The 25,092-nt window shown below is 44.3% G+C and overlaps 1 protein-coding gene across 10 annotated transcripts in view; it reads right to left on the reverse strand.

Moving 5' to 3' along the window:
• Fam184a (family with sequence similarity 184 member A) overlaps positions 1–23,648 on the reverse strand; it is a 133,941-nt gene extending 110,293 nt beyond the window's left edge. For all 10 annotated transcript variants that reach the window (XR_005090249.1, XM_028868376.2, XM_028868373.2 and 7 more), the window contains exon 1: positions 23,179–23,648. Coding sequence is in view for 9 of the 10 variants with exons in the window: in XM_028868376.2 (XP_028724209.1) it covers positions 23,179–23,346 (168 nt within the window). In the remaining variant the exon portion in view is untranslated. The remainder of the gene's footprint in view (positions 1–23,178) is intronic.
• Between the last annotated feature and the right edge of the window lie 1,444 nt (positions 23,649–25,092).

Genomic DNA, 25,092 nt, shown 5'->3' on the forward strand with positions numbered 1-25,092 from the left:
AAGATTTAAAGTTTCTTGCTTACAGTTTATAGTATATAATATGTTGGTAAACTGCTCCATGCTGTTTAAGCTCATCACAAAAAATTGTCTCTGGAAACAGGGTTGATCCCCACATTTCAGATCCACACATGTTTATCTCAAAGTGTCCTCCAAGACTCCTTGTGCAGGGCTAGATTCCCTAATTCTGTCACAGGGAGGGAAGAGAACAGAGAAAACAGTCCAATATTGAAAACAATGTGCCCTTGGGAACAGCTAAAAGGTAAACCATTTCCAACAGAAATTATTAATGTTTATCCCATGATATAAAATGTCTGCAATGGGAATGGGAAGCCAGAAGTTCAGCCATGGGAAGCTCATCCATGAAGAGAAAACTCAATCAGGAATTCCAGGTGACTGCCTCACCTTCTCCAGTCGTTTCTGCTGGGTGTCTACAAGCCTCAATATGATGACATTACTTCTGTTGGCTGTCTCAATCAGGCTACTCCAGTCATCTCTGCTGGATCATCACTGTAGACTGCTGCTTTAATGGTTTTTTAACTATTTATCTGCTGCTTTTCTCTACCTGCTACTTGCTATTTATTCCTTTACTCTTGTTTAAGATATGCTTAAGGTTGGGAGCATAGCATGAAGATCCTTGCGCCCATAGAGCTCCAGAGAAACCAGGAATGTTAAGCACACAGGATTGTCTTTCCAATGGGAAAGATCAACAACCTGTTTTTCCATCCAGAAACTGAGAATTGGAAGTTATTAACAACCTGATGGTCATTTTATCTGTTGGGCCAGGCCATATTAAGCTTTTACAATCAAGACCACAGGTGGCTAGTGTGAGACCAAAATGAGCCATCTTAGAAATGCTTTCACCCAAAAACTAAGGCCTAAGATTTCTTCTTTTGGGAATAGGCCATTAGTTACTGAAACCAGTCAGTTCAGATTCCAGAAACCAGGAAGTTTAAAAGTACAGAGTCACAAGATAGTCAGGAGGTAATGCCTGCCCAGACTATGGAATGTCCTCTCCCTGGTTTCCAGGGTAACTGGCCACAGAAATGCCCCTGAGGACAGCCAATGAGAAATGGTGGCGGGCAACCACTCCCTTAGAAGTAATTTCTAGAAGTCCCTAGAAGCGAGCCAATCAGAATTGTATACATACTAGTACCCCTAAATGATGTAACCTTGTGATTTTTCCCTTTAAAAGCTGAGCTTGCAGATAGGTGGGCACTTCCTCCAGCCTCCACTGCGTTGGATGTATTGGATGAAGTCCCTGCCTAGGCTTGTATATGCAGAATTAAACCTTGCTTTTGCATTCCGGCATGCTTGTCTTTGGTGGTCTCTCTGGGGTTCATGTGTTGTGCCCAGATTGTGACCCCCAGAGAGACTACCAAAGACGAGCATGCCGGAATGCAAAAGCAAGGTTTAATCGTGGATATCCAAATGCAATACAAGCCTAGGCAGGGACTTCGTCCAATACATCCAACGCAGTGGAGGCTGGAGGAAGTGCCCACCTGTCTGCAAGCTCAGTTTTTAAAGGGAAAAGTCACAAGGTTACATCATTTAGGGGTGCTAGTATGGATACAATTCTGATTGGCTCGCTTCTAGGGACTTCTAGAAATTACTTCTAAGGGAGTGGTTGCCCACCACCATTTCTCATTGGCTGCCCTCAGGTGGAGGCATTTCTGTGATCAGTTACCCTGGAAACCAGGGAGAGGACATTCCATAGTCTGGCAGGCATTACCTCGTGACTATCTTGTGACTCTGTACTTTTACACTTCCTGGTTTCTGGAATCTGAACTGACTGGTTTCAGTAACTAATGGCCTATTCCCAAAAGGAGAAATCTTAGGCCTTAATTTTAGGGTGAAAGCATTTTGGTCTTATTTCTAAGATGGCTCATTTTGGTCTCACATTGATCTGGGCACAACAGCTAGTAATCTAAATGACCCTTATAGCCAGAGGTTCCTCCAAACTCCCACAACCAGGATCAGATGTGGCTAATAGCCCAAATGACTTCTAAGCTAACCGTGTGATCAAGACCAGGCCAGGCAGCTAGGCCTTTAAGCTAGTACAGGTAGTGTTATGCCCAGGTCTCGGGGACCCCCAAAAGACCACCACGGAGACCGAATCCCACGTGTAAAAGCAAAGAGCCTTTATTTCAAGCTCTGGAGCTTGGTCCCTCTGTCTGTCTGACACAGCAGTGAGAGCAGAGCCCCGAGCTCAGGTAGGGTGGAGTTTATATCATAGCAGTGGTTGGGGTGAGGAGATTTCCAGGGTGCAGGACCTTGATTGGCTGACAATTGTCTAGGGATATCTGTAAAAAAAAAAAAAAAAAAAAATAGGTGTGTGCTAGACTCAAGGACACCTGGCCACCTTATCTGATGGTTGGAATGTTTGGGATGTCAGGTACCTCCTCATCCCTGGATGGATCCCTGGGTGGTATCAGCTTAAGGTTTTTCCTGGATCTGGGTGTTGCCTGCCAGTAAGCCTGTCACAGAAGCTGTGTCTAGGCCCCTAAGCCTGTCATGGCTGCTGTGTGGTCAAGCTGTTTTGGGGCCCCTCCACAGTAGTATATTTCCAGGAACCATCTTCTTGGAGGAAATGACTTATACCCTGAGTTGGGTTGAGTTTCAATGTAATTACATTTCCTTGTGCAAGGGGATTGTATTACACCAGGAACTTTTTTCCAAGTTATGTAAGGCTTAAATACATTGGGAATAAACTGGGATTTATTAGACTAATCTGAAGTCTGATCCAGGTTGAAAAGGTCAATCTGCACCAGGCTTCTATTCTTATCTCTTTGTGCAGCTTGGCTTATTTCCCTGCTTGGGCCCCCTCAACTTAATAAACTCACTCATTTGAATGCAAACGCATGGCTATCATGGGTCATAGGTCATTCTCAGGACTACACAGAGCACAGCCATATAATTAACTCACCTGGAAGAAATTCTCCTACAGTCAGCTCTTCAGTGTCTACAGGCCTGGCCAACCTCATGAGAAGCCTTGAGCCAGAACCAACCAGCTAAATACCATCTATGAAATAAACCCTAGAATTGGTGTGAGATATTCAGTGTGTGTTACTTTAAGCTGCTTAGTTGCTGGGATAATTTGTTGCCTAGCAATAGATAACTAATACACATTCTTCTTAATGTTACCTCTATTAGTAATACCTATGTAGTCATTCTATCCTTCATTCATCAAATGTTTAAGCACCTAATATGCAACAGACCTGTCCATCTCAATCTTCCCCTACAACGAACTGTCACAAAGTGCTGACATGCTGAGCTCTGAAACATTTCTCAAATCTTCTCTTTCTTTGCCACTATTTTAATTTAAGGTCTCAAAATTTCTCACCAATATCACTTTATCAGCTTTCCAATTAGTTTCCTTGATTTCCATGTGTGATCAAGAGCATCTTCTACTTGAGACAGAGAAGCAACAACATATTCATGAGAGCTAAGGAGAAGGCTCTCCTAAAGAAAGAATGATACCTGACCCTGCTGGTGACAATACCGTTGAGCTGATCCCAAGGGTGTAAGTGTGGGAGAGCTAGCCCCATATCTCACCTGTCATGCTGGATGGGTGGTGAAGAGATGCCCTGCCCTCCCTTGCTCCTCATCGCCTACAGTACTCAAGAGAGCAGGCCCTGCACCTCACCCAGGCACCATAATAGTGCCGACCCTGCTGGTGGGGGCACAAGTAAGCCTGCCCTGAGGTCGTCAGAGTAGGAAAGCTAGTCCCGAACCACTTGTCTGCCATGTGATAGAGAGAGAGGGAAAGATGACCTCCTCCCCCCTCGCACCTTGCCACTCACCAGATGCAGAACTAGGGAGAGTGGGCCCTTCACTTCGCCTAAGCAACACAGTAGAGCTGACCCCATTGATGGAGGCATGTGTGAGTCAGACTGAGAACATGAGTGTGAGACCAGACCCTGCCCCTCATCTACCATATGGTGGTACAGGCAAGGAGAGAACCCCTCCCTTCAATACCCCTGGACCTGTGGTAGGTGGGTGTTGTGGAATATTTGTTTACCCTGTAAAGACATGTATTTTTATTGGTTTAACAAAGAGCTAAATGGCCAATAGCTAGGCAGGAAGAGGCTAGGCGGGACTTCCAGAGACAGAGAGGACTCTGGGAAGAAAGGAGGAATCACCAGCCAGAGATGGAGAGAAGACAGGAAGTGCGAGATGGAAGAGAAGTAACACCACGTGGCAGAACACAGATTTAAACTATGGGTCAATTTAAATTATAAGAGCTAGTTGAAACAAGCCTAAGTTAAAGGCCAAGCTTCTATAATTAATAATAAGTCTCTGGGTCATTATTTGTGGGCTGGTGGTCCAAATATAGTCCAACAAGAAAGCTTGCTACAGGTGAGAGAGCCACCCCTGAGGTAACTGGACCAAGAGAGCTGCTCTGCCTCTCACCAGCTGCAGCCTTAGGAAGAGTGTGGCCCCTATACCTCACCTAGGCAACACAGTAGAGCTGGCCCTGGTGGTGTAGGTTTGGGTGAGCCAACCTGAGGACATGAGAGCAGGAGAATCAGCCCTGACCCTTGCTGCTCACTACATAGGATGGACTAGCCAGGGCAGTACTAGAGAGCTCACCCTGGTGTTGAGGGTGAAGGCAAGCTAGAGGGCGGACTAACCCAGCAACCACCCAGACTCAGAAGTAGAGCTATGAGTGTCTGTCCATCCCATCATCCACCCCATCTATGATCTGCTGGAGCAAGTGAAGGGTCTGGTCCTTCAGACCCAAAGTTACAGGATCTCTATGACACAGGACAACAACAGGACATCCAAGCGGTGTCCCAGTGAGGGCCCAGTATTGATGATGTAGCAAAAACCAGAGACCTCAAACCAGACCAACAACTCATTGCAACGAACACTGGCAAGTAACAATACATGGACTAAAGGACGGTGTGACTCACTGTGTCACACTACAGCTTCCACAACGAGATTTTTCATTCCTTTCTTTTTTTTCTTTTCTTTTAAATTTTATCTTGTTTTATCCTGGGGGTGGGGGTTGCAAAGGTAGAGGGTAGATGGGAAGGGACAGAGAGATTAGTGGGATCAAGATGCATGATGTGAAATCCACAAAGAATCAATAAAAAGTTAAGTTGGAAAAAAATTACAGAATTTAAAATAGAGAGGAAGGAAGGAAGGCAGGCAGGCACGCACGCACGCACGCACACACACACACACACACACACACACACGACAAATAACTTCAGTGTGCTAGCAATGCTAGTTTCAATAGAGTAGAAGGCTGCATCTCCCTCAATAAGCATAGAGAAAGTACAATGGAAAAAAACATCCAAACACAGCACCATCAGAGAATTCAGATAAACCAACTGACCAAATAAAATTGTAAGTCCTGGCATTACTTTCCTACAACTACTGTAATGATTACAAAGTCAGTGGATTCAACACGACCCAAAGTTGCTCATCTTACAACTCTAGAGTTCAGGAATCTGCAGTTTTATGAGGCTAAATGGATGCTCACACGGGCGTCTTTCCTTGTCTTTTCCATATTTTAGAAGCCACCTGCAGTCCTTGGTTTGTGCCCCCTGCTTCCTGCTTCAAACCCAGCAGAGGCTAGTCAACTTCTCTGCATACTCTCACCCTGCCGCTGCCCCTCCATCTCCCTCTTCACTGAGAGAACATCTTGAGATTATTCTTCCCCAGCAGAACAATCAAGGGTAATCACCCATCTCAAGTTTCTCAATCACATCTGGAAATGATGATCGCACACTCCTGAGTGATATAGATATATAGGAGGATATAGAGATGATAAGATAAAAGGATAGATTAATCAATCTACTTTTAATGAACAACTTGTTTAAAATGTTTTACATTGGTATAGATTTTAGTTTATTGATACAAACTTGAAGGTAATTTTGTTATACTGTATATATATATATATATATATATATATATATTTCTATTCTTGTTTGAGGTATGTTTATGTAACTCATTTAAAGTTGTAATGGATAATTAAAAATAGATTAATAATTAGTCATTTATGATAATCATATTTGTAGCCATGTTAGTTAAGTCTTCTAGGTATACATAGATATATTTCAGATAGATAGGTAATCTTCAAACACTTCATAGACCTAAAGAATATGGCATTTAAATAACTTAGAATTCTGTTGACATGAGACACAATTGCTCCTGGCTGCACCAATTTGATCCCGAGAGAATGTTTGGCTTCTAAGACATTTCCATTTGGAAGTTTGTCTTTTTGGCACAAATTGGCCTACTGGGCAAAGAACTGCCCTTGCCTTGATGGCTGACAGTACAAATGCAATGCTGTCCTTTCTGGACAAGTGGGACACAAGGAAAGCGACCACTGTACTCTGCCAAGACAGGGTAAGATGGTCTCTCAAAATTCCTGCTTCTGAAAATGGTCTGTCAGATACACTAGGCCCGTAGCCAATTTGAATGCACCAACAATGCTGAGAAACTTTAGGTGACTGTTCAGGCTGCCAGCTGTCTTGGTCTACTCTTGCAAGATTCCCGAAAGTTGCTTGCATCCATCTACCTTTTCTCAGGTACCATTATGTTCCTTCTCAGGTCTTTGATGTGGCTGAAGACTAGATAGTTGTAATTTCCTCAGTTATGATAAAAGATAAGTTAGATATAAAACCTTAAACTCACAAATATAAGATAGGACATCTTCTTTAATATTATAACTGCAATTCTTGCTCGATAATTGTTTTGTTATATGTAATTTTACCATGTTAAAGTTAAAATCTTCCTTTTTAAAAAAAAGAAGAAAAGGGGAAGTGCTGTGGATATCGTTCTATATAAATAAAACACTGATGGCCAGTGACCAGGCAGGAAGTATAGGCAGGACAAGGAGAGAGGAGAATTGGGGAAACAGGAAGAAGGAGAGAGAGACACTAGAGCCACTGCCAGGACAAGCAGCATGTAAAGACGCCGGTAAGCCACCAGCCATGTGGCAAGGTATATGGTTAATTTAAGATATAAGAACAGTTAGCAAGAAGCCTGCCACGGCCATACAGTTTATAAGTAATATAAGCGTCTGAGTGATTATTTTATATGTGGATTGTGGGACTGCGGGGCTTGGTGGAACCTGGAGAGAAGCCCTCCAGCAACATCTGAGTTTCTGTGAGGAGGATGGAGATATTGTCTCTTTTGTAGGGAGGCACTATTCTGCCATTGGTTATCGATTCCTGTAAAATGCTCCACAGAAATAAGAAAGAGAAATAAAGATAGCAAATAGCAATGGTGGCGTAGGGTTGGGTGTGGTGATATTGTGTTCCCCAAAATATCGTGCACCCTAATAAATTATCTGGGGTCAGAGAACAGAACAGCCACTAGATACAGAGGCCAGAAAATGGTGGCACACACACTTTTAATCCTAGCATTCTAGAGGCAGAGATCTGCCTGGATCTCTCTGAGTTCAAAGCCACACTGGAAACAGCCAGGCTTGGTAACACATGCCTTTAATCCCAGGAAGTGATGGCAGGAGGCAGAAAGGTATATTAGGTATGAGGACCAGGAACTAGAGCCTGGTTAAGCTTTTAGGTTTTTGAGCAGCACAGTTCAGCTGAGACTCATTTGGATGAGGACTCAGAGGCTTCCAGTCTGAGGAAACAGGATCAGCTGAGGAACTGGCAAGGTGAGGTGGCTGTGGCTTGTTCTGTTTCTCTGATCATTCAGCATTCACTCCAATACCTGGCTCTGGGTTTGTTTTTATTAATAAGAACTTTTAAGATTCATGCTACAGTCAAAGGTTCAGAGTATACATATTTCTAAAGAAAGTGTAAACATTAAGACAAGGGGCTTGGCTTCTAGTCAAATTATTATTGACTTTCTTAACTCCTTAATTAGCACAAAGTACTCTGATCTGAAGTCTCTTATCAGTATTTTTGAATGTATATGTGTGCATGTTCGCAGATAGTATAACATGTCCCCGTCCCTCATCAGTGATTTTTAAAATTTGACTACATTTATTTACTTACTTCATTTGTGGATCTATGTGGGTGTGGGAACAGATGCCATGGCATATGTGTGGACATCAGAGGACAACTTATGGGAGTCGGTTCTCTCAGTCGACTGTGCAGTTTCTGAGACTGAACTCAGGGTGTCGGGGTTGGCAGCCAATGCCTTTACTCACTGAAGCCGTCTTCCCACCCTCATCAGTAATTTTTAAAAGCACAAGGTGATTGGAATCAGAAAGAAAAAACAGATGCTACTATTAAAAATATCAAAAGGGCTGACCAGGAACTGAGTTCAGAGGTAGAACACTACCTACTGTGAAAGAGGCCCAGGGTTCTATCCCTAGACAAGAGAAAATGGTGCCCGCCCTAGATCATTGAAGAAGACAACCACATGGAGAGATACTAAAACCACAAACCTGAGATGGTCTATACTTGAATTGTCTTTTTTTAAGTTTCCTATATACCGCATAAATTTAGTCCCTAACCCACCCAATCAAATGTGTGACAGACTCAAACTACAAGATTTCTAGGTATCTTTATATACCTTCAAAGACTTTTAACAAAACCAGCTCCCACACACGCAGAGAAGGAAGCAACCGCAGATATATTCTAAGCAAATGACGAGCACGGAAGACATGGCTTTATTTAAATAAAGCTAAAGCGACAGAACAGAGTTAAAGCGTTGTCTCTGCGTTTGTCTTTTAAGTTATTTATTTATGTGTGTGAGTGTAGCGAGGGCACACGCCACGGTGCACACGTGGAGATGAGTGGACAGCTTGCGGGACCTGGTTCTCTTCTTCCACCACGTGGGTTCCAGGCATCAAACTCAGGTTGCCAGCCTTGGTAGCCAAGGCTGTTATCCTCTGAACCATCTCACTGACCCTCATTCTGGGCTTTGAAATAAATTATACATTGTGTCACTTTTTCTGAAGCAGGGCGGGCGTGACAGATACAATTAAGAGCAAGTAGCAGATCTGAATGTAATTCTGTGGTGTACTTCTGACGGTAGCCTGGCCCAGCTGACTGGCAACTCACAGAAAACATGAGTACTCTGGCCTCCTTGAGTCCTTGTATCCGCCTCACTCCAACTGTTTGGGGAAATAACAAGAGCCACAGTGGCTATAATAGCAGTGTGTTTAGGGTGGTGATAACTGTCACAGTCACACAGGCCCATAACACCAGCTGAAAGCCAGGGCCGGGGCTGAGGAGATGGAAAAACCTGCCTGTCTTCAGATACAGCCTATCTTTTGTACCCATGGACTTCCTATTTGTGAAGCTGTGTATGTTACTCCAAATCTAGCACTTGCGGTGTGTGAGATAAGCTCCATTTGGACGTGAATTACAGAGCAAATTCAGTGTTAACGAACCAACAATGCGCAGTGTTTCAGGCAAACATAGACAGAGGCACCGTGTGCTGACCTGCTGAGGACATGACAGGGTTGTCACCAGCCTCGTTCTAATTTGCCAGAGGACACAGAGCATGGAATGCGAACTGCTTTGAATAACGAGAACTGACCGGATTTTCATTACTCCTCGGCCTTTGAGGTTAGCCCTGGTCCCCAGGAATGCAAAACATCCCTGCATCCCAGAGACCCTGTGCAAAAACACACTCTGTGTTAGAGACCGTGTTGGCAGAGGCTCAGCCTGAGGGGAAAGGACTGGAGCACACAGGGTTTGACATTTACTGGCCGCCCCTCGCCTACATAAATGATCTCATTTGACCTTTGCGGTAACTGTGTGCTGTGGGCTCTGTTATCGCCAGTTTATAACGAGGTTCGGAGAGGTGAAAATGTTTACTGAAAGGCAGCACCTACGGAAGTCATATTCACGAAGAGCTGAGGCAACTATGGCTCTGACCCTCTGATGAACACCACTGAGGCTTTCCTAGGGGGTTCTCTGGCTTGCTCATGGAAATCCAGATCTCACACAGATAACACTAACCCCTGGATGTCCTGAGGCTTCCCTCCACGCCTCCTACTCCCTGGCCAAACACACACGGAGATTTGTAACCACTGAATGTACTAACTAGGGCATCAAAACCCTAATAAGGAAGTGTGTAAGAAGCAAAGACTCTTTGCCTGAGGAGAACCTATATATAACTGCTACCAAATAAGAACCAAATCAAATAGAAAAGGTTATCCATGGTAGTATATGTAGGATTTGTCATAATTTATTAATAAATGTTATGATATCTATGATCAGCATATTCCTATTACATTGTCAAATAAAAAAATCAGAAAAAACATATAATCCAATATGGGATAGTAAATTAACAGAAATAAGTAATTAATAGTGCTTAGTTCAATGTTTATGAAGACACTGAATAGATTAAATAAACACATGTACCTCTAAATTCCACTTCTGTCTTGTTATCCCCTTTCATGTTCTCAGTAGATCATTAACACACGTAAACTCACTCTGAAGTGTACTCCACCATCCATCACAACACTTGGTTGACATTTAACATCTAAGAGTAAGAATCCTCTGCTGTATTTAATCACAAAATGGAATCTTGTAGAAATCAAGCTTAGGCAAGGTGACTAACACAAATGTTGGCTAAGCGTTTCCAGTGCAAAAGTCCAAAATATGACGACGCTTTCTGCACACTGAGCAATGCTGCTACATTTCCAAACCCGACTTCATGTGACAGGTCACAGTCAAAATGCAGATGTACCAAAAATATCTCAAAAACTTACCACTTCTGAGTCTGAGTGCATATCAAACACAAGTGAGTTCCATGTTAAAGTTTGGGTCCCATCTTTACATATATGCAAATATTCCAAAACTCTAAAGCAGTTCAACATGAGAGACTTGTGGCCTCCAGTATGTGAGGTTTGAGATACTCAATCTGCACCTATAAACACCCACTCTCCACAGCAGGCAACATCTGTGCAACTGGAAAGGCCACGGTAGGAAATGTGCATATTCAATTTTGTACCTCATTGATAAGCAAGTGAGAAATGCCAAATGAAAGGGGAATGAACAAAATATGTTTTAGTGCCCAGCCTTTGGACACTGAAACATGATGTCATCATCTGTGAGGCTCACACTTGTCCGAATACAGTCCAAGAATGGAGTCCTGTGAGGGGAAATTCTGAGTGCTTGTGAGAAAACAAGAGAGTCTTGTGACTTTAATTTCTTCAAAAACAAGGAATTGTTCTTGGAATGTGTCTTCATGCTCCTCCTCCCAGGTGTAGCAGACAGGAGTGCGTTTACTTCAGATTGTTCATTACAATTTGCTATTGTTACTTGTTTATAGGCCTCTATGGAAAAACATGTTTTGCCATGTGCAGTCTGTCCTTGTGATTATATACAGCTTGAGCTCATGAGAACTTTACTCATATGACATTTCTCAACCCTCAGATTATAGATTGTCTGATGTTCCAAATAAAGATGCCAATGTATGAGCCTTTAGTCTGACTCATTTCTAGATTCTATTCTCCCAGGTCTTACCACCTTTAGAGCGGTAACCACACACACTCAAGGACTATGTAAAGGAATTAAAAAAGAAAATTACAACAACAACAACAAAATCTCATCATGCTTTAAGTGAGTTTACAATTTTTTTGTTGGGGCACATGCACAGCTATCCTGGATTGCAAGCAGTCTGGATACTCCTGATTTATAGGCTTAGCTTAATGGCATTAGCAAAACTTTGGCTTAACATTCTGTACTAAGAGTCATACTTGGGGATGACAAGCAACCATAGTTAACTTACATATAATGTTTTTAAAACACATTATGTTTGAAGGTAGGAAATTACTGATCTCTAGGTAAGTTCCAGTTAACTAAAACACAACTTACTCCCCAATATTAGATAAGAAATTATTCCAGTATTTTACTAAAATTATCAAACATATTTGGTAGCCTAACTATGGAAAAATGTTTTAGTTTCAAACCTCTAAATTTCAATCTAGACATGGTGGACATAAATAATGAGGTGCCGACTGACAACTGTAAAGGGTGGTTAGAAATGCTATCTGCTCTGAGACATGGGAGGCAGCACTCAGCGGCTAGATCTGAAACGCCCACCTCACAGGCCACAGTTGACCACTGACCCCTGTTTTTCCAGTTCTGTAGGCACTACAGAGCTTTGAGATTCCGTGTCTTCAGCAAAGTGACAGTGGCAGGAAAAACGGGACACACACGGACACATTCAGTCAGACTTCCTACATCTTTCTGATAACGTTTCAGTGGGAAAGCTGAAGGATTCAAGGACAGACGCTCAAAGTCTACAGATGACGACTGTTTGTTGATGGAGCTTGGCAGTAGCTAAGAAAATATTTTCTACAATATGGGCTTCGGTTTCAGACGTTAATCACACCAAAATACTGACCACAACTGGCAATGCCCCGCTTGCAAAAGTTGACGATTCCAAAATTCACTGTTACACATGAAGTGACTGGCGAACAAGGTAAAGAAAGATCTTTAATCTGAGCAGTGAAACCTGAACTATTCCAAAATCCCAGTAGCATTTTGTTTGTTTGTTTTTCTCCCTGGCCAGGGGGAGGGAGGGGGTATCTCAGCACATTTTCCAACATGTACTTGAAATTCATGAGCTCAAGTAATCCTCCTGCCTAACTTTCACTCATAGTTCGGCCTACAGGCACATGTCACTGTGTTCGACTCTTAAGAACTCCTTGAATACTGTCATGTAACTCAAACATTTTGAATTTTGAAGCATTCTGGACTTTTTAAGGTTGGGATGTTTGGCCAGGGAAGGCTATGCAAATATGGCCAAATAAAAACACAAATAAAACCCGTGAGAAACTGAAATACTTCTAATTCAAGCATTTTGGATAAGAGAAATGCATGTGTAATATTTCAAAGAGCCACTTGGTTACTAGGTAAATCTAAGAGTTACTGTGGCTGGAACAGGCTTGAAACAGAAAATAAACCAGATGGCAGCACCCCCCCCCCCCCTCCATCAAGCTATCATTTATAACACCGTTTTCCATTTTTAACCCTAAATTCAGTTAACAAATGTTCCCTGCAGGTGTCTACCTCCAAAAAGGCCTACTGTGCACCAACTGTGACAATATTTAATGTCCTTTTTATTCACAAAGGATCTGCAGGATGGGGACTTTCCTCAGTGAAAAATCAGCCGTGCGGGGCAAATTCCCATTGTGCACATCAGTCTCGTTTCACAGCATCAGACTAACTTCATCTGGATGTTCACAGAGGGATTTTTGTTTTGCTGTTGGAATCTCACAGGACTGGCTGGCATGGAAATTGCCATCCAGCGACTAACTAGTATTACAGACCCAAGTCACTCTTCATGCCCATCTCAAATGGAGGAGGTCCAAAAATTTTCAGAAATAGCCATCATTTTAGGACTTGGAGAATAGCAACTAACATAATCCAATTAAACTGGTTACTTCAATACATATACCAACTTAGTCTTTATCGTTCATAACTCTTTTTAAGGAATTGGTAAGGAGAAGAGGATACGAGGTTTTTGTAAGCAAACAGAATAAAAGAATAAAGTGATAAATGAAAAAAAAAAACCCTGGAAGTTTTCTAGTTTTCAATTAACAGTTTTGTAAGTCTGTATTTAGTCATTGTCAATAAAAACACAAAAATAATATGACATTTACTGAGCAGAGAGGAGACAGGGTCTTTCCTTGGCCTAGAACCCATCAAGTAGGCTAGGCTGGCTGACCAGTGAACCTCAGGGATCCACCTATCCACCTATCTTTGCCTCACTGGTTCTGGGATTACAATATAATATATATATATATATATATATATATATATATATATATATATATATATCATATAATACCATGCCTAGCTGTTTTTTTTTTAACATGGGTTCAGGACACTGAACTCAGGTATGATGTTTATGCAGCAAATGCTTCGCCAACTTAACTTTCTTCCCAGCCTTAAATCTTGAAATTTTCTACAGGTAAGAGGAGGACTGGACTCAATATTAACAAATATCTGTTGATTTGGATGGTGTACAAAATATAGTTCCAATGAAGAAAACACTAACTGACCTCTTAACTAAAACTGGGAGAATGGAAAACACTGAGAAAAAAGACTTGTAAATTCAGCTGCCCACACAGAGCAATCTGGAGACCTGAGCTCAGTCCTGACAGGCCACATAACTGTCCCATAATTTTGGATCCTCAACTTCTGTGTCTGTAAATGCGTGGTTAAAGCCAGCTAGAGTCTAAAATTTCTGTCTAGCGTTTCCTTTAACTGTAAAAGGCAGTTCTACCTTCCCCATCCCCTTAAATTTGGACAATTAACAGGATATTTTGGCTTTTCATTTGTTTTAATTTTGAAACAGGGACTTGCTATGGAGCCCAGACTGGCCTGGAACTCACTATGTAACTAAAGTTGGTCTCAAGCTCATCATGAACCTCCTGCCTCAGCTCCCAAATGCTAGGATTACGGGGCCACACTACTACACCTATCTGTGTGTGTATCATGCTTTTGTGTGCATTAGTAAAATCACAGAAATTAATCCACTCAGCTGTGACTAGAAGATTATATCCACGCTACTGCTCAAGACAATGGCAGAGCTGCAGGGGAGCATGGGATAAAGGAGGAGGCTGCATCTGGCGTGTGCTGGCGCTAAGCTGAAACAGCCAGATGTTTATGCCACGAGGCCACTTACAGCAGTAGCTCAGAAACCCAAAGTAGACATTATTATGCAGCAGTATCTAATTCTTTTGTTGTTGTTGTTGTTTCGTTTTGTTTTGTTTGTGTGCTCGTTTGTTTTTGTTTTTTCGAGACAGGGTTTCTCTGTGAAACAGTCCTGGCTATCCTGAAACTCACTCTGTAAACCAGGCTGGCCTCGAATTCAGAGAGATCCGCCTGCCTCTACCTCCCGAGAGCCGGTAGTTTTTTTTTTTTTTTTTTTTTTTTGGGTTCTAATTCTTAAAAATAGTAAAAGTAACTATATAATCCAGTAGTACAGGAAATGCAGACTCCAGGAAAATAAAAGAGATCAGTGTGTGGGTGAGGGGGCAACAGAGAGAGGAAGAGCAGGGTACAGGTGATCTGAAGGGGGAAATGGGAAAGTGGGGGGTGGGGCGTTAATTTGGGAGGGAGATAAATACAGAAGGGGGAGGAGGGCAAAACAACAGTAAGGATGTCTGAAAAAGTTGTAAGTGATCATATTATTGTGTATCTACCTAAAAATACCTATAATGCATGAGTCTGTATATACATATATATCATATACATATACATATACATACATAGTTGAAATGAAATTTTCCCATCTGGGCTGACAACCCTTCCCCAAGAGCCAGAGACAATCTAACAAAAGCCCCAACACCAGGCATGAGAAGTCTTCTTTTGCAGGGTTGTATTGGAGACCCCCCCAAACACTATAGGCTACTGCTGTCACCTCAGTTGCCCCCCAGAGGTGGAAGGTACATCCCTACTGCCAAAGACACCATGTCCTTTGGACACAGCACCCAGGGGACCCGAGCTGGATCGGACCTAAAGCCTCCTCCCCGAGGACTAGCTTTCGTGATACCAGAAGGCTCCATGAAAGCTTCCCAAAGAGGGAAGCACCCAACAGCCCCACCCAGCTATGGCACCTATGAACCACAACAATGACCAGCATGGCACAGTAAGTCTTAAGGTGCAGTAATGTCACACATACCTTGATGGTAACCAACAACTCTCTAAGTAGACTTCAGAGTGACTCAACAAGACGGAAGTCATGCCAAGTACTGAAAAGGTAGCCAACGACTCCACGCTAGCGAAGTCATGGATCTTAGAGGAGAATTTAACCAGCATAATGCCTAAGTGCATTCTAAGCATTTGTCCTTATACCCACAGGTAAGTACAGTCTTCACCCCTCATAAGGAAATTTAACTTTGCAACAAACAGGAAGCCACAAGGAATCCAAATGCAGACTTGTGGAGCCCAGCCTTGTAGCCGGATGGTGGGAAGACTGTAAGCGCCAGAGGAGCAGGAAGTTTGCTGTGGGATTGTGTCTTCTACAAAGGCCAGAGAAGCTACATCCATGAAGGCTCACCAACATGGCTGCCTAAATATGACCTAAACCAGAGGACCCCAGTAAACATGCTAACGTGGAACAGGAAAGCTCAGGAGGCCTCCACCCTTGACAAAGAACTACAGGCAATTAAGGAATGTCGAGAGTTGGGGCAATAATCTTCTGGCGGAAGAGCCCCCAAACTGGCTGGTTATTCAACACGAAAGAGCAAGAGGGTACGTGGGAGGAGTTAGAGCGAGGAGGGGAAGGGCGAAATGACGTCATTATAATCTCAAAAACAAAAATAAATAACATCAGTTTTATTTAATGAAGAGGAAATGGGGTTGCTTGACATTTTTACTGGTTTTCGCATTACATAAATACATTCTGGTTTGGAATATAGAAAAAACCGCTTCAAACAGTCATAAGACTTTAAAAAAAAAAAAACCTGATTAGGAAAACATCAATTGCATTCTGAATGATGATGTCATATTTTAGACAGAGTTTGTATTTTTATTTTTATATCAAAATTAAGTTCATATAGTTCTTACCAATAGTTTAATGAACTGCCAGTGCCCATCCAAATAGTCGAGAATATTTTAACTTGGCCAACCCAGAAAAACCAGATATAATTTCTCAAAAATACTGACTTTCTCTAATTCACAATAAAATTACTTTCATATCACCACCATCACCCTTTCCCAATAAATACTCAGTAACTTTTATATTGTATTATATTGTAATATATATTATATTGTAATACGGAAAGTTTCCGTACTAAGGTTATAGGAATAAAAGTTATGGTTCCTATGGCAGATAAACTAACAACCAAATGAGGGGAATGGGTATAGTCATAAGCATAATGACCACTAGAAATGAATTTCCATCATTAAGTATCAGATCAGAAATGGAGATAATAAATATTATAAACCTTCAGAGTAAGGAAGTCTTCAAAGGACCAGACTGGTCAGGGCAGCTCCAGGTGTGAAGGCCACAGCTGCATACTTAAAGAAAGGGACTTGATGCTAAGAACCAAACCTAAAGCTTTTCATTATAAGCTTCAGCTTATTCTCTGCCTTCTGCGAGTTGTAACTATAAGTGATGAGTGGAATGAGGTGTACCAGAAGCTCAATTACCTAAAGAGGCATGAGCTAAAATAGTAAGCTAATATCACAGAAGTTTCTACTCAGAGCTAAAGACAATAAAATAGCATTCTAGAGCAGGTGGTCAAAGCACTCTTTAAAATGCCAAAAGAACAAGTCTAAAGGTTAAACATGGCTGAGGCAGGTTAATCCCTGTGCGAACCATTGTAACAAGTAGCTTTATGGAGATCACAGAGGGTCTAGTGATCTCCTTAGGGAAGCCACAGTGAAGAGGGTCTGTGGAAAGACCCACACTAAAGCTGAGAAGAAGGCTTTGAGAAAAACACTTAGAGAGGTTGACACTTAACATCAAGCACGGTGAAGAACATTTGACCCGGCACTCGATCTATCCCTAATAATCAGCAGGATGAGAAGCTGGGTGGAGAAACATGAGACCAAGAGAGATGGATGAACTGGTCCCATCACCAGTCTGTGAACAAAACCAGTGTTTCCCTGTGGTAATATATTGTGTACCCTAATAAGATTTGCCTGAAGAGCAGAGAAAAGAACAAGCCATTAGATTACACATAGAGGCCAGGCAGTGGTAGTGCACACCTTTAATCCTAGCACTCAGGGGCAGAGATTCGTCTGCATCTCTGTGAGTTCAAAGCCACCCTGGACTACATGAGACTGACTCAGTCTAGGAGAGAGAACAGAGCCAGGCGGTGGTGGCACACACCTTTAATCCCAGTACCGGGAAGCACACATGCCTTTAATCTCGGCAAGTGATGGCTGGGCAGAGAAAGGTGTATAAGGTGTGAGGAGACAGGAGCTAAAGGCTTTTTGGCAGAAGCGTCCCTTTCAGCTAGAGGCTTTTTCATCTGGAGCCTTTCATGTGAGGACTCCTGAGGATTTCAGTCAGAGGATTCGTGGAATTGGCGAGGTGCGACACAGCAGTGGCTTGTTCCTTTGTCTCTCTGATCTTCCATCATTTACCCCGATATCTGGCCCCGGGCTCTTTTATTTAAAGACCATTTAACATTCGAGTTACCTTCTCCCATGGACCAGATGTGAGTCATATGGACAAGAGACACAACGGCAAGCTGGGATGGAGCCGCAAGGGTCTGGCCAAGAGGCACAGCTGGAGCTTGAACAGACCATAACAAAATGAAGAGGAAGGTAATCCAGCCCCAAGAGGCTGAGCAGGGGACCAGTCAGAACTTAGATGCATTTTTTTATGGTTGGGGAGGCGAAAGTGGAAATCTCAAGCCACCGAGGAGGCAGGAGGCGGAGGACCCACAGATGAAGATGAGCTCGAAACACCTGCCAAGGCTACGAAAGCACCAGAGTTAGACGCCACGGAACTTAGCTGTTCCCTTCCTTCGGGGCCACTTCACAGGGATCGGAGACGAGGGCGGGCAAGAGCAGAAACCAGGCCAGAAGCAAAGAAGCCCGTGGAATCCCTTCCGCAGTCACCTACCTCCCCTCTGGCAGGAGGAAGGGCGAAAGATGGTGAGCGAGGACAGGCGGCTTCACCTCTGCATCTGCCCTCGAGATTGTATGCTCGGCACTGGACAGTTCAACAATCAGATTTGAGACTTCTGTGGCTGGAGAGTGAGCTATATAGTATCTAAGGACAACTAGAAAAAATCAAGTCCATCCCTGGCCGAAGACGATCCCGTCCTAAGACGTCAATTTAAAGGGACTAAAGCATGGATGCGGGAGAGGGGCAGAGTTGAAAGGGACAGCAAGGCTGTTTTATGCTTCCCGCTCCCAAGCTCTGCTTTTCTACGTAAGACTCTAAAGAGTCAACATACAGAAGTACAGAAAGGGGGTTTCACACATCAAAATAGAAGCCAGTCATTAACAATTTCAGAAACATGCCATAACGTGCGAATCCACCACCAATTCTGCACTCATTTGCAAAACTTGACACAAACGACCTAAATATTCCTGACTTACGCGGCAGAGACTGTGTTCCTCTCTCTCTCTCTCTCTCTCTCTCTCTCTCTCTCTCTCTCTCTCTCTCACTCTCGCTTGCTCTAATACTTGGTAAAATCCCCGTCTATTAAACAGGCTCTAAGAATCGCTATTCTCACCAGGAAAAGGCTGCCCTGCTGGGTTCTTAGGAAACAGAATCTGAGCAAATATTCATACAGTGAGTATTGTCATTAGTTAAAAATAGGCTGAAGGGCTGGGGATACAGCTCAAAGGCAGAGTGCTGGCCTAGCACTCACAAGGCTCTGGGTGTGATCCCTGGGACCAAATGGAAAGAAACAAGAGAAGCCTCGCCAGGAACATTATAAAGTAGTTAATTTTCTTCTATATCCTATCAGAGCTAGTCCAATCTCTGGAGCACGCTTCACAGAACCAAACAGCAAAGCAGAATGTGAAGCCTTGAATTTTTGCTATTTTATAGAAGATCTGCTATACGTTTTGTTTTTTTTTAAATAGAGTTGAATAGAAAACTCTCAAAATAAATACAGTATCAATAATGCTATCAAACATAGAACAGAGCCCTTGGGTGAGCCCAGGACTCATGAGCACTGGTCCTTTGAGGTGAGTCAATCATGTAGTGAGGCCTTGTCTTTAAAAAAAAATTAAGTTAAACTTGAGAATACTCCTTTAAAAGTGTTTAAAAATATCTTACCCATATTTTCTTTATACTTTGTTGGTATATAAGAAGTATTTTCAGTGCTGACATGAATTAAGAGCCTACTATGTGCCATTACAACTCTTCGAGTATCATTACCCCTTCTGTCACACCTAGGAAACTGAGGCTCGGAGTTAGTGACTTGCTTAAGGTCACACACTATTAAGTAAGTGGTGGAGCTAGCTTTCTAACTCAAGATAGTGTGTGAGATCAATAACACACATTCCTAATCATGCTGCTTCTGTAATGCTGATAAGAGGCCATTTCAGCTTTTTGGTTGTTGGTGGTGATGGCGATGGCAGTGGGGGGGGGGGGGGGCGCGTGCATTTCTATACTCACATGTATATGCATGGAGTCCAGAGACTGATATCACGTGTCTTTCTCAATCACTCTTCATTTTTTTTTTTTTTTTGAGACAGGGTCTCTCACTGAACCTGAAACTTGAGCATCACCTAGACTAGTTGTCTAGAAAGCCACAGGGGTCCTCCTGGTTCTGCTCCCCAAGCTCTGAGATTTGAAATGCATGCTGCAACACTTGGCTTTTTTCTTGTTGTTGTTTTTCAAGACAGGGTTTCTCTGTGTAGCTTTGTGCCTGTCCTGGAACTCACTCTGTAGCCCAAGCTGGCCTCGAACTCACATGGATCCACCTGGCTCTGCCTCCTGAGTGCTGGGATTAAAGGCATGCACCACCAACGCCCGGCGAGCACTTGGCTTTTTTATGTGGGTTCTGGGGATCAAATGCAGATACCCATGTTTGCACGGGCAAGTACTTTATCAACAGAGCTCCCTTTTTGATTCCAAGTTCCTATTCTGATGGTTACCTCTACAATATGCTATTTTGAAACACAAGCCAAAATCAAGTTCCAACCATAGTTCTATTTAATTTACCTCTGACTGACATGAACTCATTAGTCAAGTCTTTACAACAACCTCAGACAGCAGATACACTGGAATGTCAAACTTCTAGCAATCCTTTTATACACACATTCATGACACCTGGCTTATGAAGCATATGTGTGTTTGGGTGGGAGCTCCACCTCAACCCCTGGTACCCTGGCATCTCTATACCCAAAGAGTCTGGAATGTTCTGGTGGAAGATCCACCTCAACTCCCCTCCCCAATCTCGTTCCCTAAACCTGCCCCTTCAAAGCCTGTCAAATACAGCTCTTCCCACGGAGACGCTCAAGACCACTCCTGCAGGGTATATAGGCTGTATCCCAGAAAACAGACACATGGTTCTTCCGGTCTCACGTCCCAGTCTCCTCTCTGCAGGGCGGGGAATTGCCCGGAACGCTTTACCCATTAAACCTGGGCTTTTCCAATTCAGTCTGATTTGGTTTGCTGAGTCGGCAGAGAGGTCTTCAGGATGCAAAATTTATCAATGTGACTACAAAATTTGACGATTTCTAAAGTGATAAACAAGGGAAGCACTGCCTTTTAGGGTTTGTGAGACTGAGTGTAATGGAGCCCTGGTACTCGACTGGCATTAGACAGGCTTCGTCTTAGGAAATATAAAGGTCAGCCTTGGGTAGAGGGGGGCGGGAACCCCTAGGCATTTCAGTACAACTCCATGGTAATCATCCCTTACCAACTCGACTCCCACCCTACCCAGCACAGGGAACACTTGGTAATGTCTGCAAACTTGTGTATTGTCACTTCTAAATGCAGGGCAAAGTCACGTGCAATTTGCACCCACAATTTGCAAGAATGCTGCTAAGCATCTCTGTACTACACAAGATAGCCCTCTCTCTAATAAGGAACTCGCCGATCTAAAACGTCAACTGTGTTACACTGAGAAACCCTAGTACAAGGGATGACATGTCGGCAGCACTTTCAAGCAGACTGGGTGTTAGAAACAGTAACTACAAACAAGAAATCAGAATGCAGGCAAGGCTCGGCAGTCACAGAAGCGCCGGGCCAGCAGCACCTGGTTCATTACATCTGAGAGACAGAGAGAGAGATATGATCATTTCCTTAATATCTCACCTGTGCCAGCCAGGCTGAATTGCTTTTACTGATAACAGAACAGGAAATTTAAGTCTGAGTAGAAAGAGGAGAAGTTTACTCAAGAAAACAGCTTTTATTAAATACTGCACAGTCCTGCTTCTAACTTTTAACGAGTGTTTGTTACAAGAGTCTCCCAAGAGTTACAATCTAAAATAAGAAAAGGGATGTTTTGGACACAGCATTAAAAAAAAAAAGTCAGAGCAAATATTCATGAGCCTCACTATGGCCACCAGCATTCTGAAGATGGAACTACTGGGGAGGCCTGGCTTTTAGTTCCAACCATGTAAATGCTCTGATAACATGTAGCCAGAGTTACATCCTACACCTTCCGTTCTGAGTTTGGAGACCCTTCACAAAAGCAAATAGTAACGCTTTGCACAAGCAGCTTCTCTGAGATGGTGCTTAGAGCAGAGACAAACAATGCAAAAAGCAAAAAAGAAACTCCACAAAAGGTAGTGTTGCTTGGCTTGGCTTAAGTCATGATCACGTGTTTTCTGTTTGTTATTTTTTTTTAATCTATGCTTCTATGCATCTCTCCATTTTTTATTCCTTTCATGGTATCTTTCTTTGTATCCTCAGTCATATAGCTTTACCGTTTTTACCCTGTCTTTATTCCCTTTCCACAAGCATTCCCTTTCCTCTCTTTAAACTCTAGTAAAATGAGATGATGGGGCTCTGGAGTTGAGCCAGTTCTCAGGAGATTACCAAGCAGCGACCCCACCTTTCTCTCTTCAAAGCTGCAACAGTCTTATGGAAGGTGTTCACAGCGAATGACTTCCAGAAACCACAAATCAGTTCCTCTCAGCGCTATATTGCTAGTAAGATCTACACGGACCCACCCTTTATTATCAGTATTTACTAAATTAGAAAAAGAGCTCACAAACTGACATACCACCCTCAACTACGGTTGGAAAACGGTGCAGGTGATGTATCTATGGGCTTCTTGAAAACTATCTTCTGATGAGATGAACCATTTACTAAATGCAAACACAGTGTGATTCAGCTAATAAACCTTATTTGACATTATGTCAGGGTAAGTAAGGAATGACTCATTAAATCTCTAAAATGGCACGCAAGGTATGTTTCACCCTCCTACAGTCCTCGGAATAACCTCGGGAAGTTTATTCTCCCGTTAACTGTGGGAACCAGGAGCAGACACTGATTAACTCCAAGGATTCCGGGTCATGTTAGGTAAACCGGTCCAGGACTTCACCGGGTACTCAGAGCGCGGTACCTCGTGCAGCCCTTGGCAAGAGACACCGGAGCAACAGGAAAGTCCATTTAGTACCGTGGAACCCGGAAAGTAAGCCCTCGTGTGCTCTAGGCTGGTTTACTCTAAGTCGACAACCGGGTGCAAGCCCTGGAAACCTCGCGGTGCGGGGTGCGGTCTAGCTCAAGTTCGGTGGCCAGCGTTCCACCCAAGTTTGGCGGGGCCAAGGAGGCAACTCTGGCTTGTTGCTTCTCTTAGGAGCCGCCTCCGCCCGGCGTCAGGTGAGCCCCGAACCCCCGCGCCCCCGGTACCTTGGTGAGCTGGGCGATCTTCTTGCTCATTTTCAGGTGCATGTCCTGGCTGTAGTCCATGCTGTGCCCGGCCATCTGCGCGGCGGCCGGCGAGGGCGCGAATTTGGCCGCCCCGGCCGCAGAGCCGCCGTAATAGTGCTGCTGCCAGCTCATGCCCGGGGTCGCCATCTTCCCGGCAGACCCCGGCCGGGGCACCTGTCCCCGTGCGCTAGGCGAGGCTGGCGCAGCGACGACGCGGGGCAGGCGACAGCCGAGGGTGGGGGGGTGGCCGCTTGCCGCCCCGCCGGCCCGCGCCCTCCAGTCCGGGCGATCGGAGCCTTCCCTCCTGCCCGCGACGACCGCGTCCCCCTAACCCCCCGGCTTGGCGACGGCGCGGCTGGCGTCCCGCAAGCAGCGGCCACCGGGCCCCGAGACTCGGCCGCCGCCGGGGCTGCGGAGGGAGGCGGGGACGGGGCGGGCTGCAGCGGCGGGAGGCGGGGCCGCGGACGCGGGAGCCGCGGAGCGCCGTTACCAGGGCGCGCGGCTCAGGGCTGGGCGAGCGCGCGGGGCTGACCACGTCATTTCCCCGCAGCCAAGCTCCGCCCCGCAGCTCTCCGCCCCTCAGCCCTCCACCCTTCAGCTCTCCAGCCCGCAGCCAAGCTCCGCCCCGCAGCCCTCTACCCCGCAACCCTCCAACCTGCAGCTCCCAGAGCCCGCAGCCAAGCTCCGTCCATCAGCCCTCCAGCATCCCCGCAACCGCTCTGCTGCCCGCAAACCTGCCGCTCTGCACCCCTCAACCCTCCAGCCGTCAGCATGCAGACCCGCACTCTGCATCCCTTCAGCCCACAGCTCCACAGCTCTTCAGCCCCGCGATGTGCAGCCCGGCACCACGGAGGCCTCCAGATCACAGTCGCAGGCGGCCTTACACCCCTGCAGCCCGGTAGTCCCGCAGCATCACCTCTCCCTCTCACCATGCAAGCCCACAGCTGTCACCTCCTTAACGGACACCTCACCCAATCCTGTAGCTTACAATCCGTCCCAGCAACCCACAGGCTTTGGCTACTGCCCTGTGCCTGAGTGGGCAGCCTTCTCTTTGTTTGTTTGTTTGTATGTTTGTTTGTTTGTTTGTTTGTTTGTTTTTAAATAGTCCAGAGAAGATGAGATTTTAATGGTCACCTTCGGTTAGCAACATGACCGAGCATGTGCCTCTTGTGTGCAGGCCCAGCAAACGGCATATCCAGGACTTAATCTAAGGCCAAGGACCTCTACTCCAGAGAAGTGGGTGTGAAGTAGAGGGAGACCTGTAATCCGAGACTTGACCGGTCTTTTCAAACTCACCCAGGCTTGACCATTTCAGGGTCGCCATGACCTACTGTGTGCCACACCACATTGAATGAAGCAATGCCAAGTGCCTAAGGTGTGGGGGAGTGTACCTCTACAGTCAGCTGCACCCCACTTTTTCCTCCGTGGGATGGAGCCTGGAACAATTGCGGATGAAATATAATTGGCTGGAAATTAGAATAGGACTGGAATAGAGAGAGGAGGCCAGAACAATGGAATGAGTCAGCCCTTAAAGATTGGGGGCTCGTCAATTTGGCATTCCATGTACTTTTTTTTTTTTTTTTTTTTTTGGCCATGCTAAATGTATTATTTTGTACTGATCTTGTCTTAGTACCTCTGCTCTTTAGGTCAAATGACTTTAAAAAAAACTTGTATTCTGTGTTGAAATAGAGGTCCTTTTAGGTTAATGGGAAAACACACTTTATAGAAGTACGCGTAGTTTTGCAGAACTGAGTTCCTCCTCTTTATGTGACCTCCCTAACATGCAAGCAGCCATCACATAAATATTGAAAATGCTAGCAAATTAAATTGGGGGCTAAACTAACCAAGTGTCTGAATGTGACAAAAAACAATACTAAACTAAACTAAATGAAG

The sequence above is a fragment of the Peromyscus leucopus genome, chromosome 8a, assembly GCF_004664715.2.
Source record: "Peromyscus leucopus breed LL Stock chromosome 8a, UCI_PerLeu_2.1, whole genome shotgun sequence".
Taxonomy (NCBI): Eukaryota; Metazoa; Chordata; class Mammalia; order Rodentia; family Cricetidae; genus Peromyscus; species Peromyscus leucopus.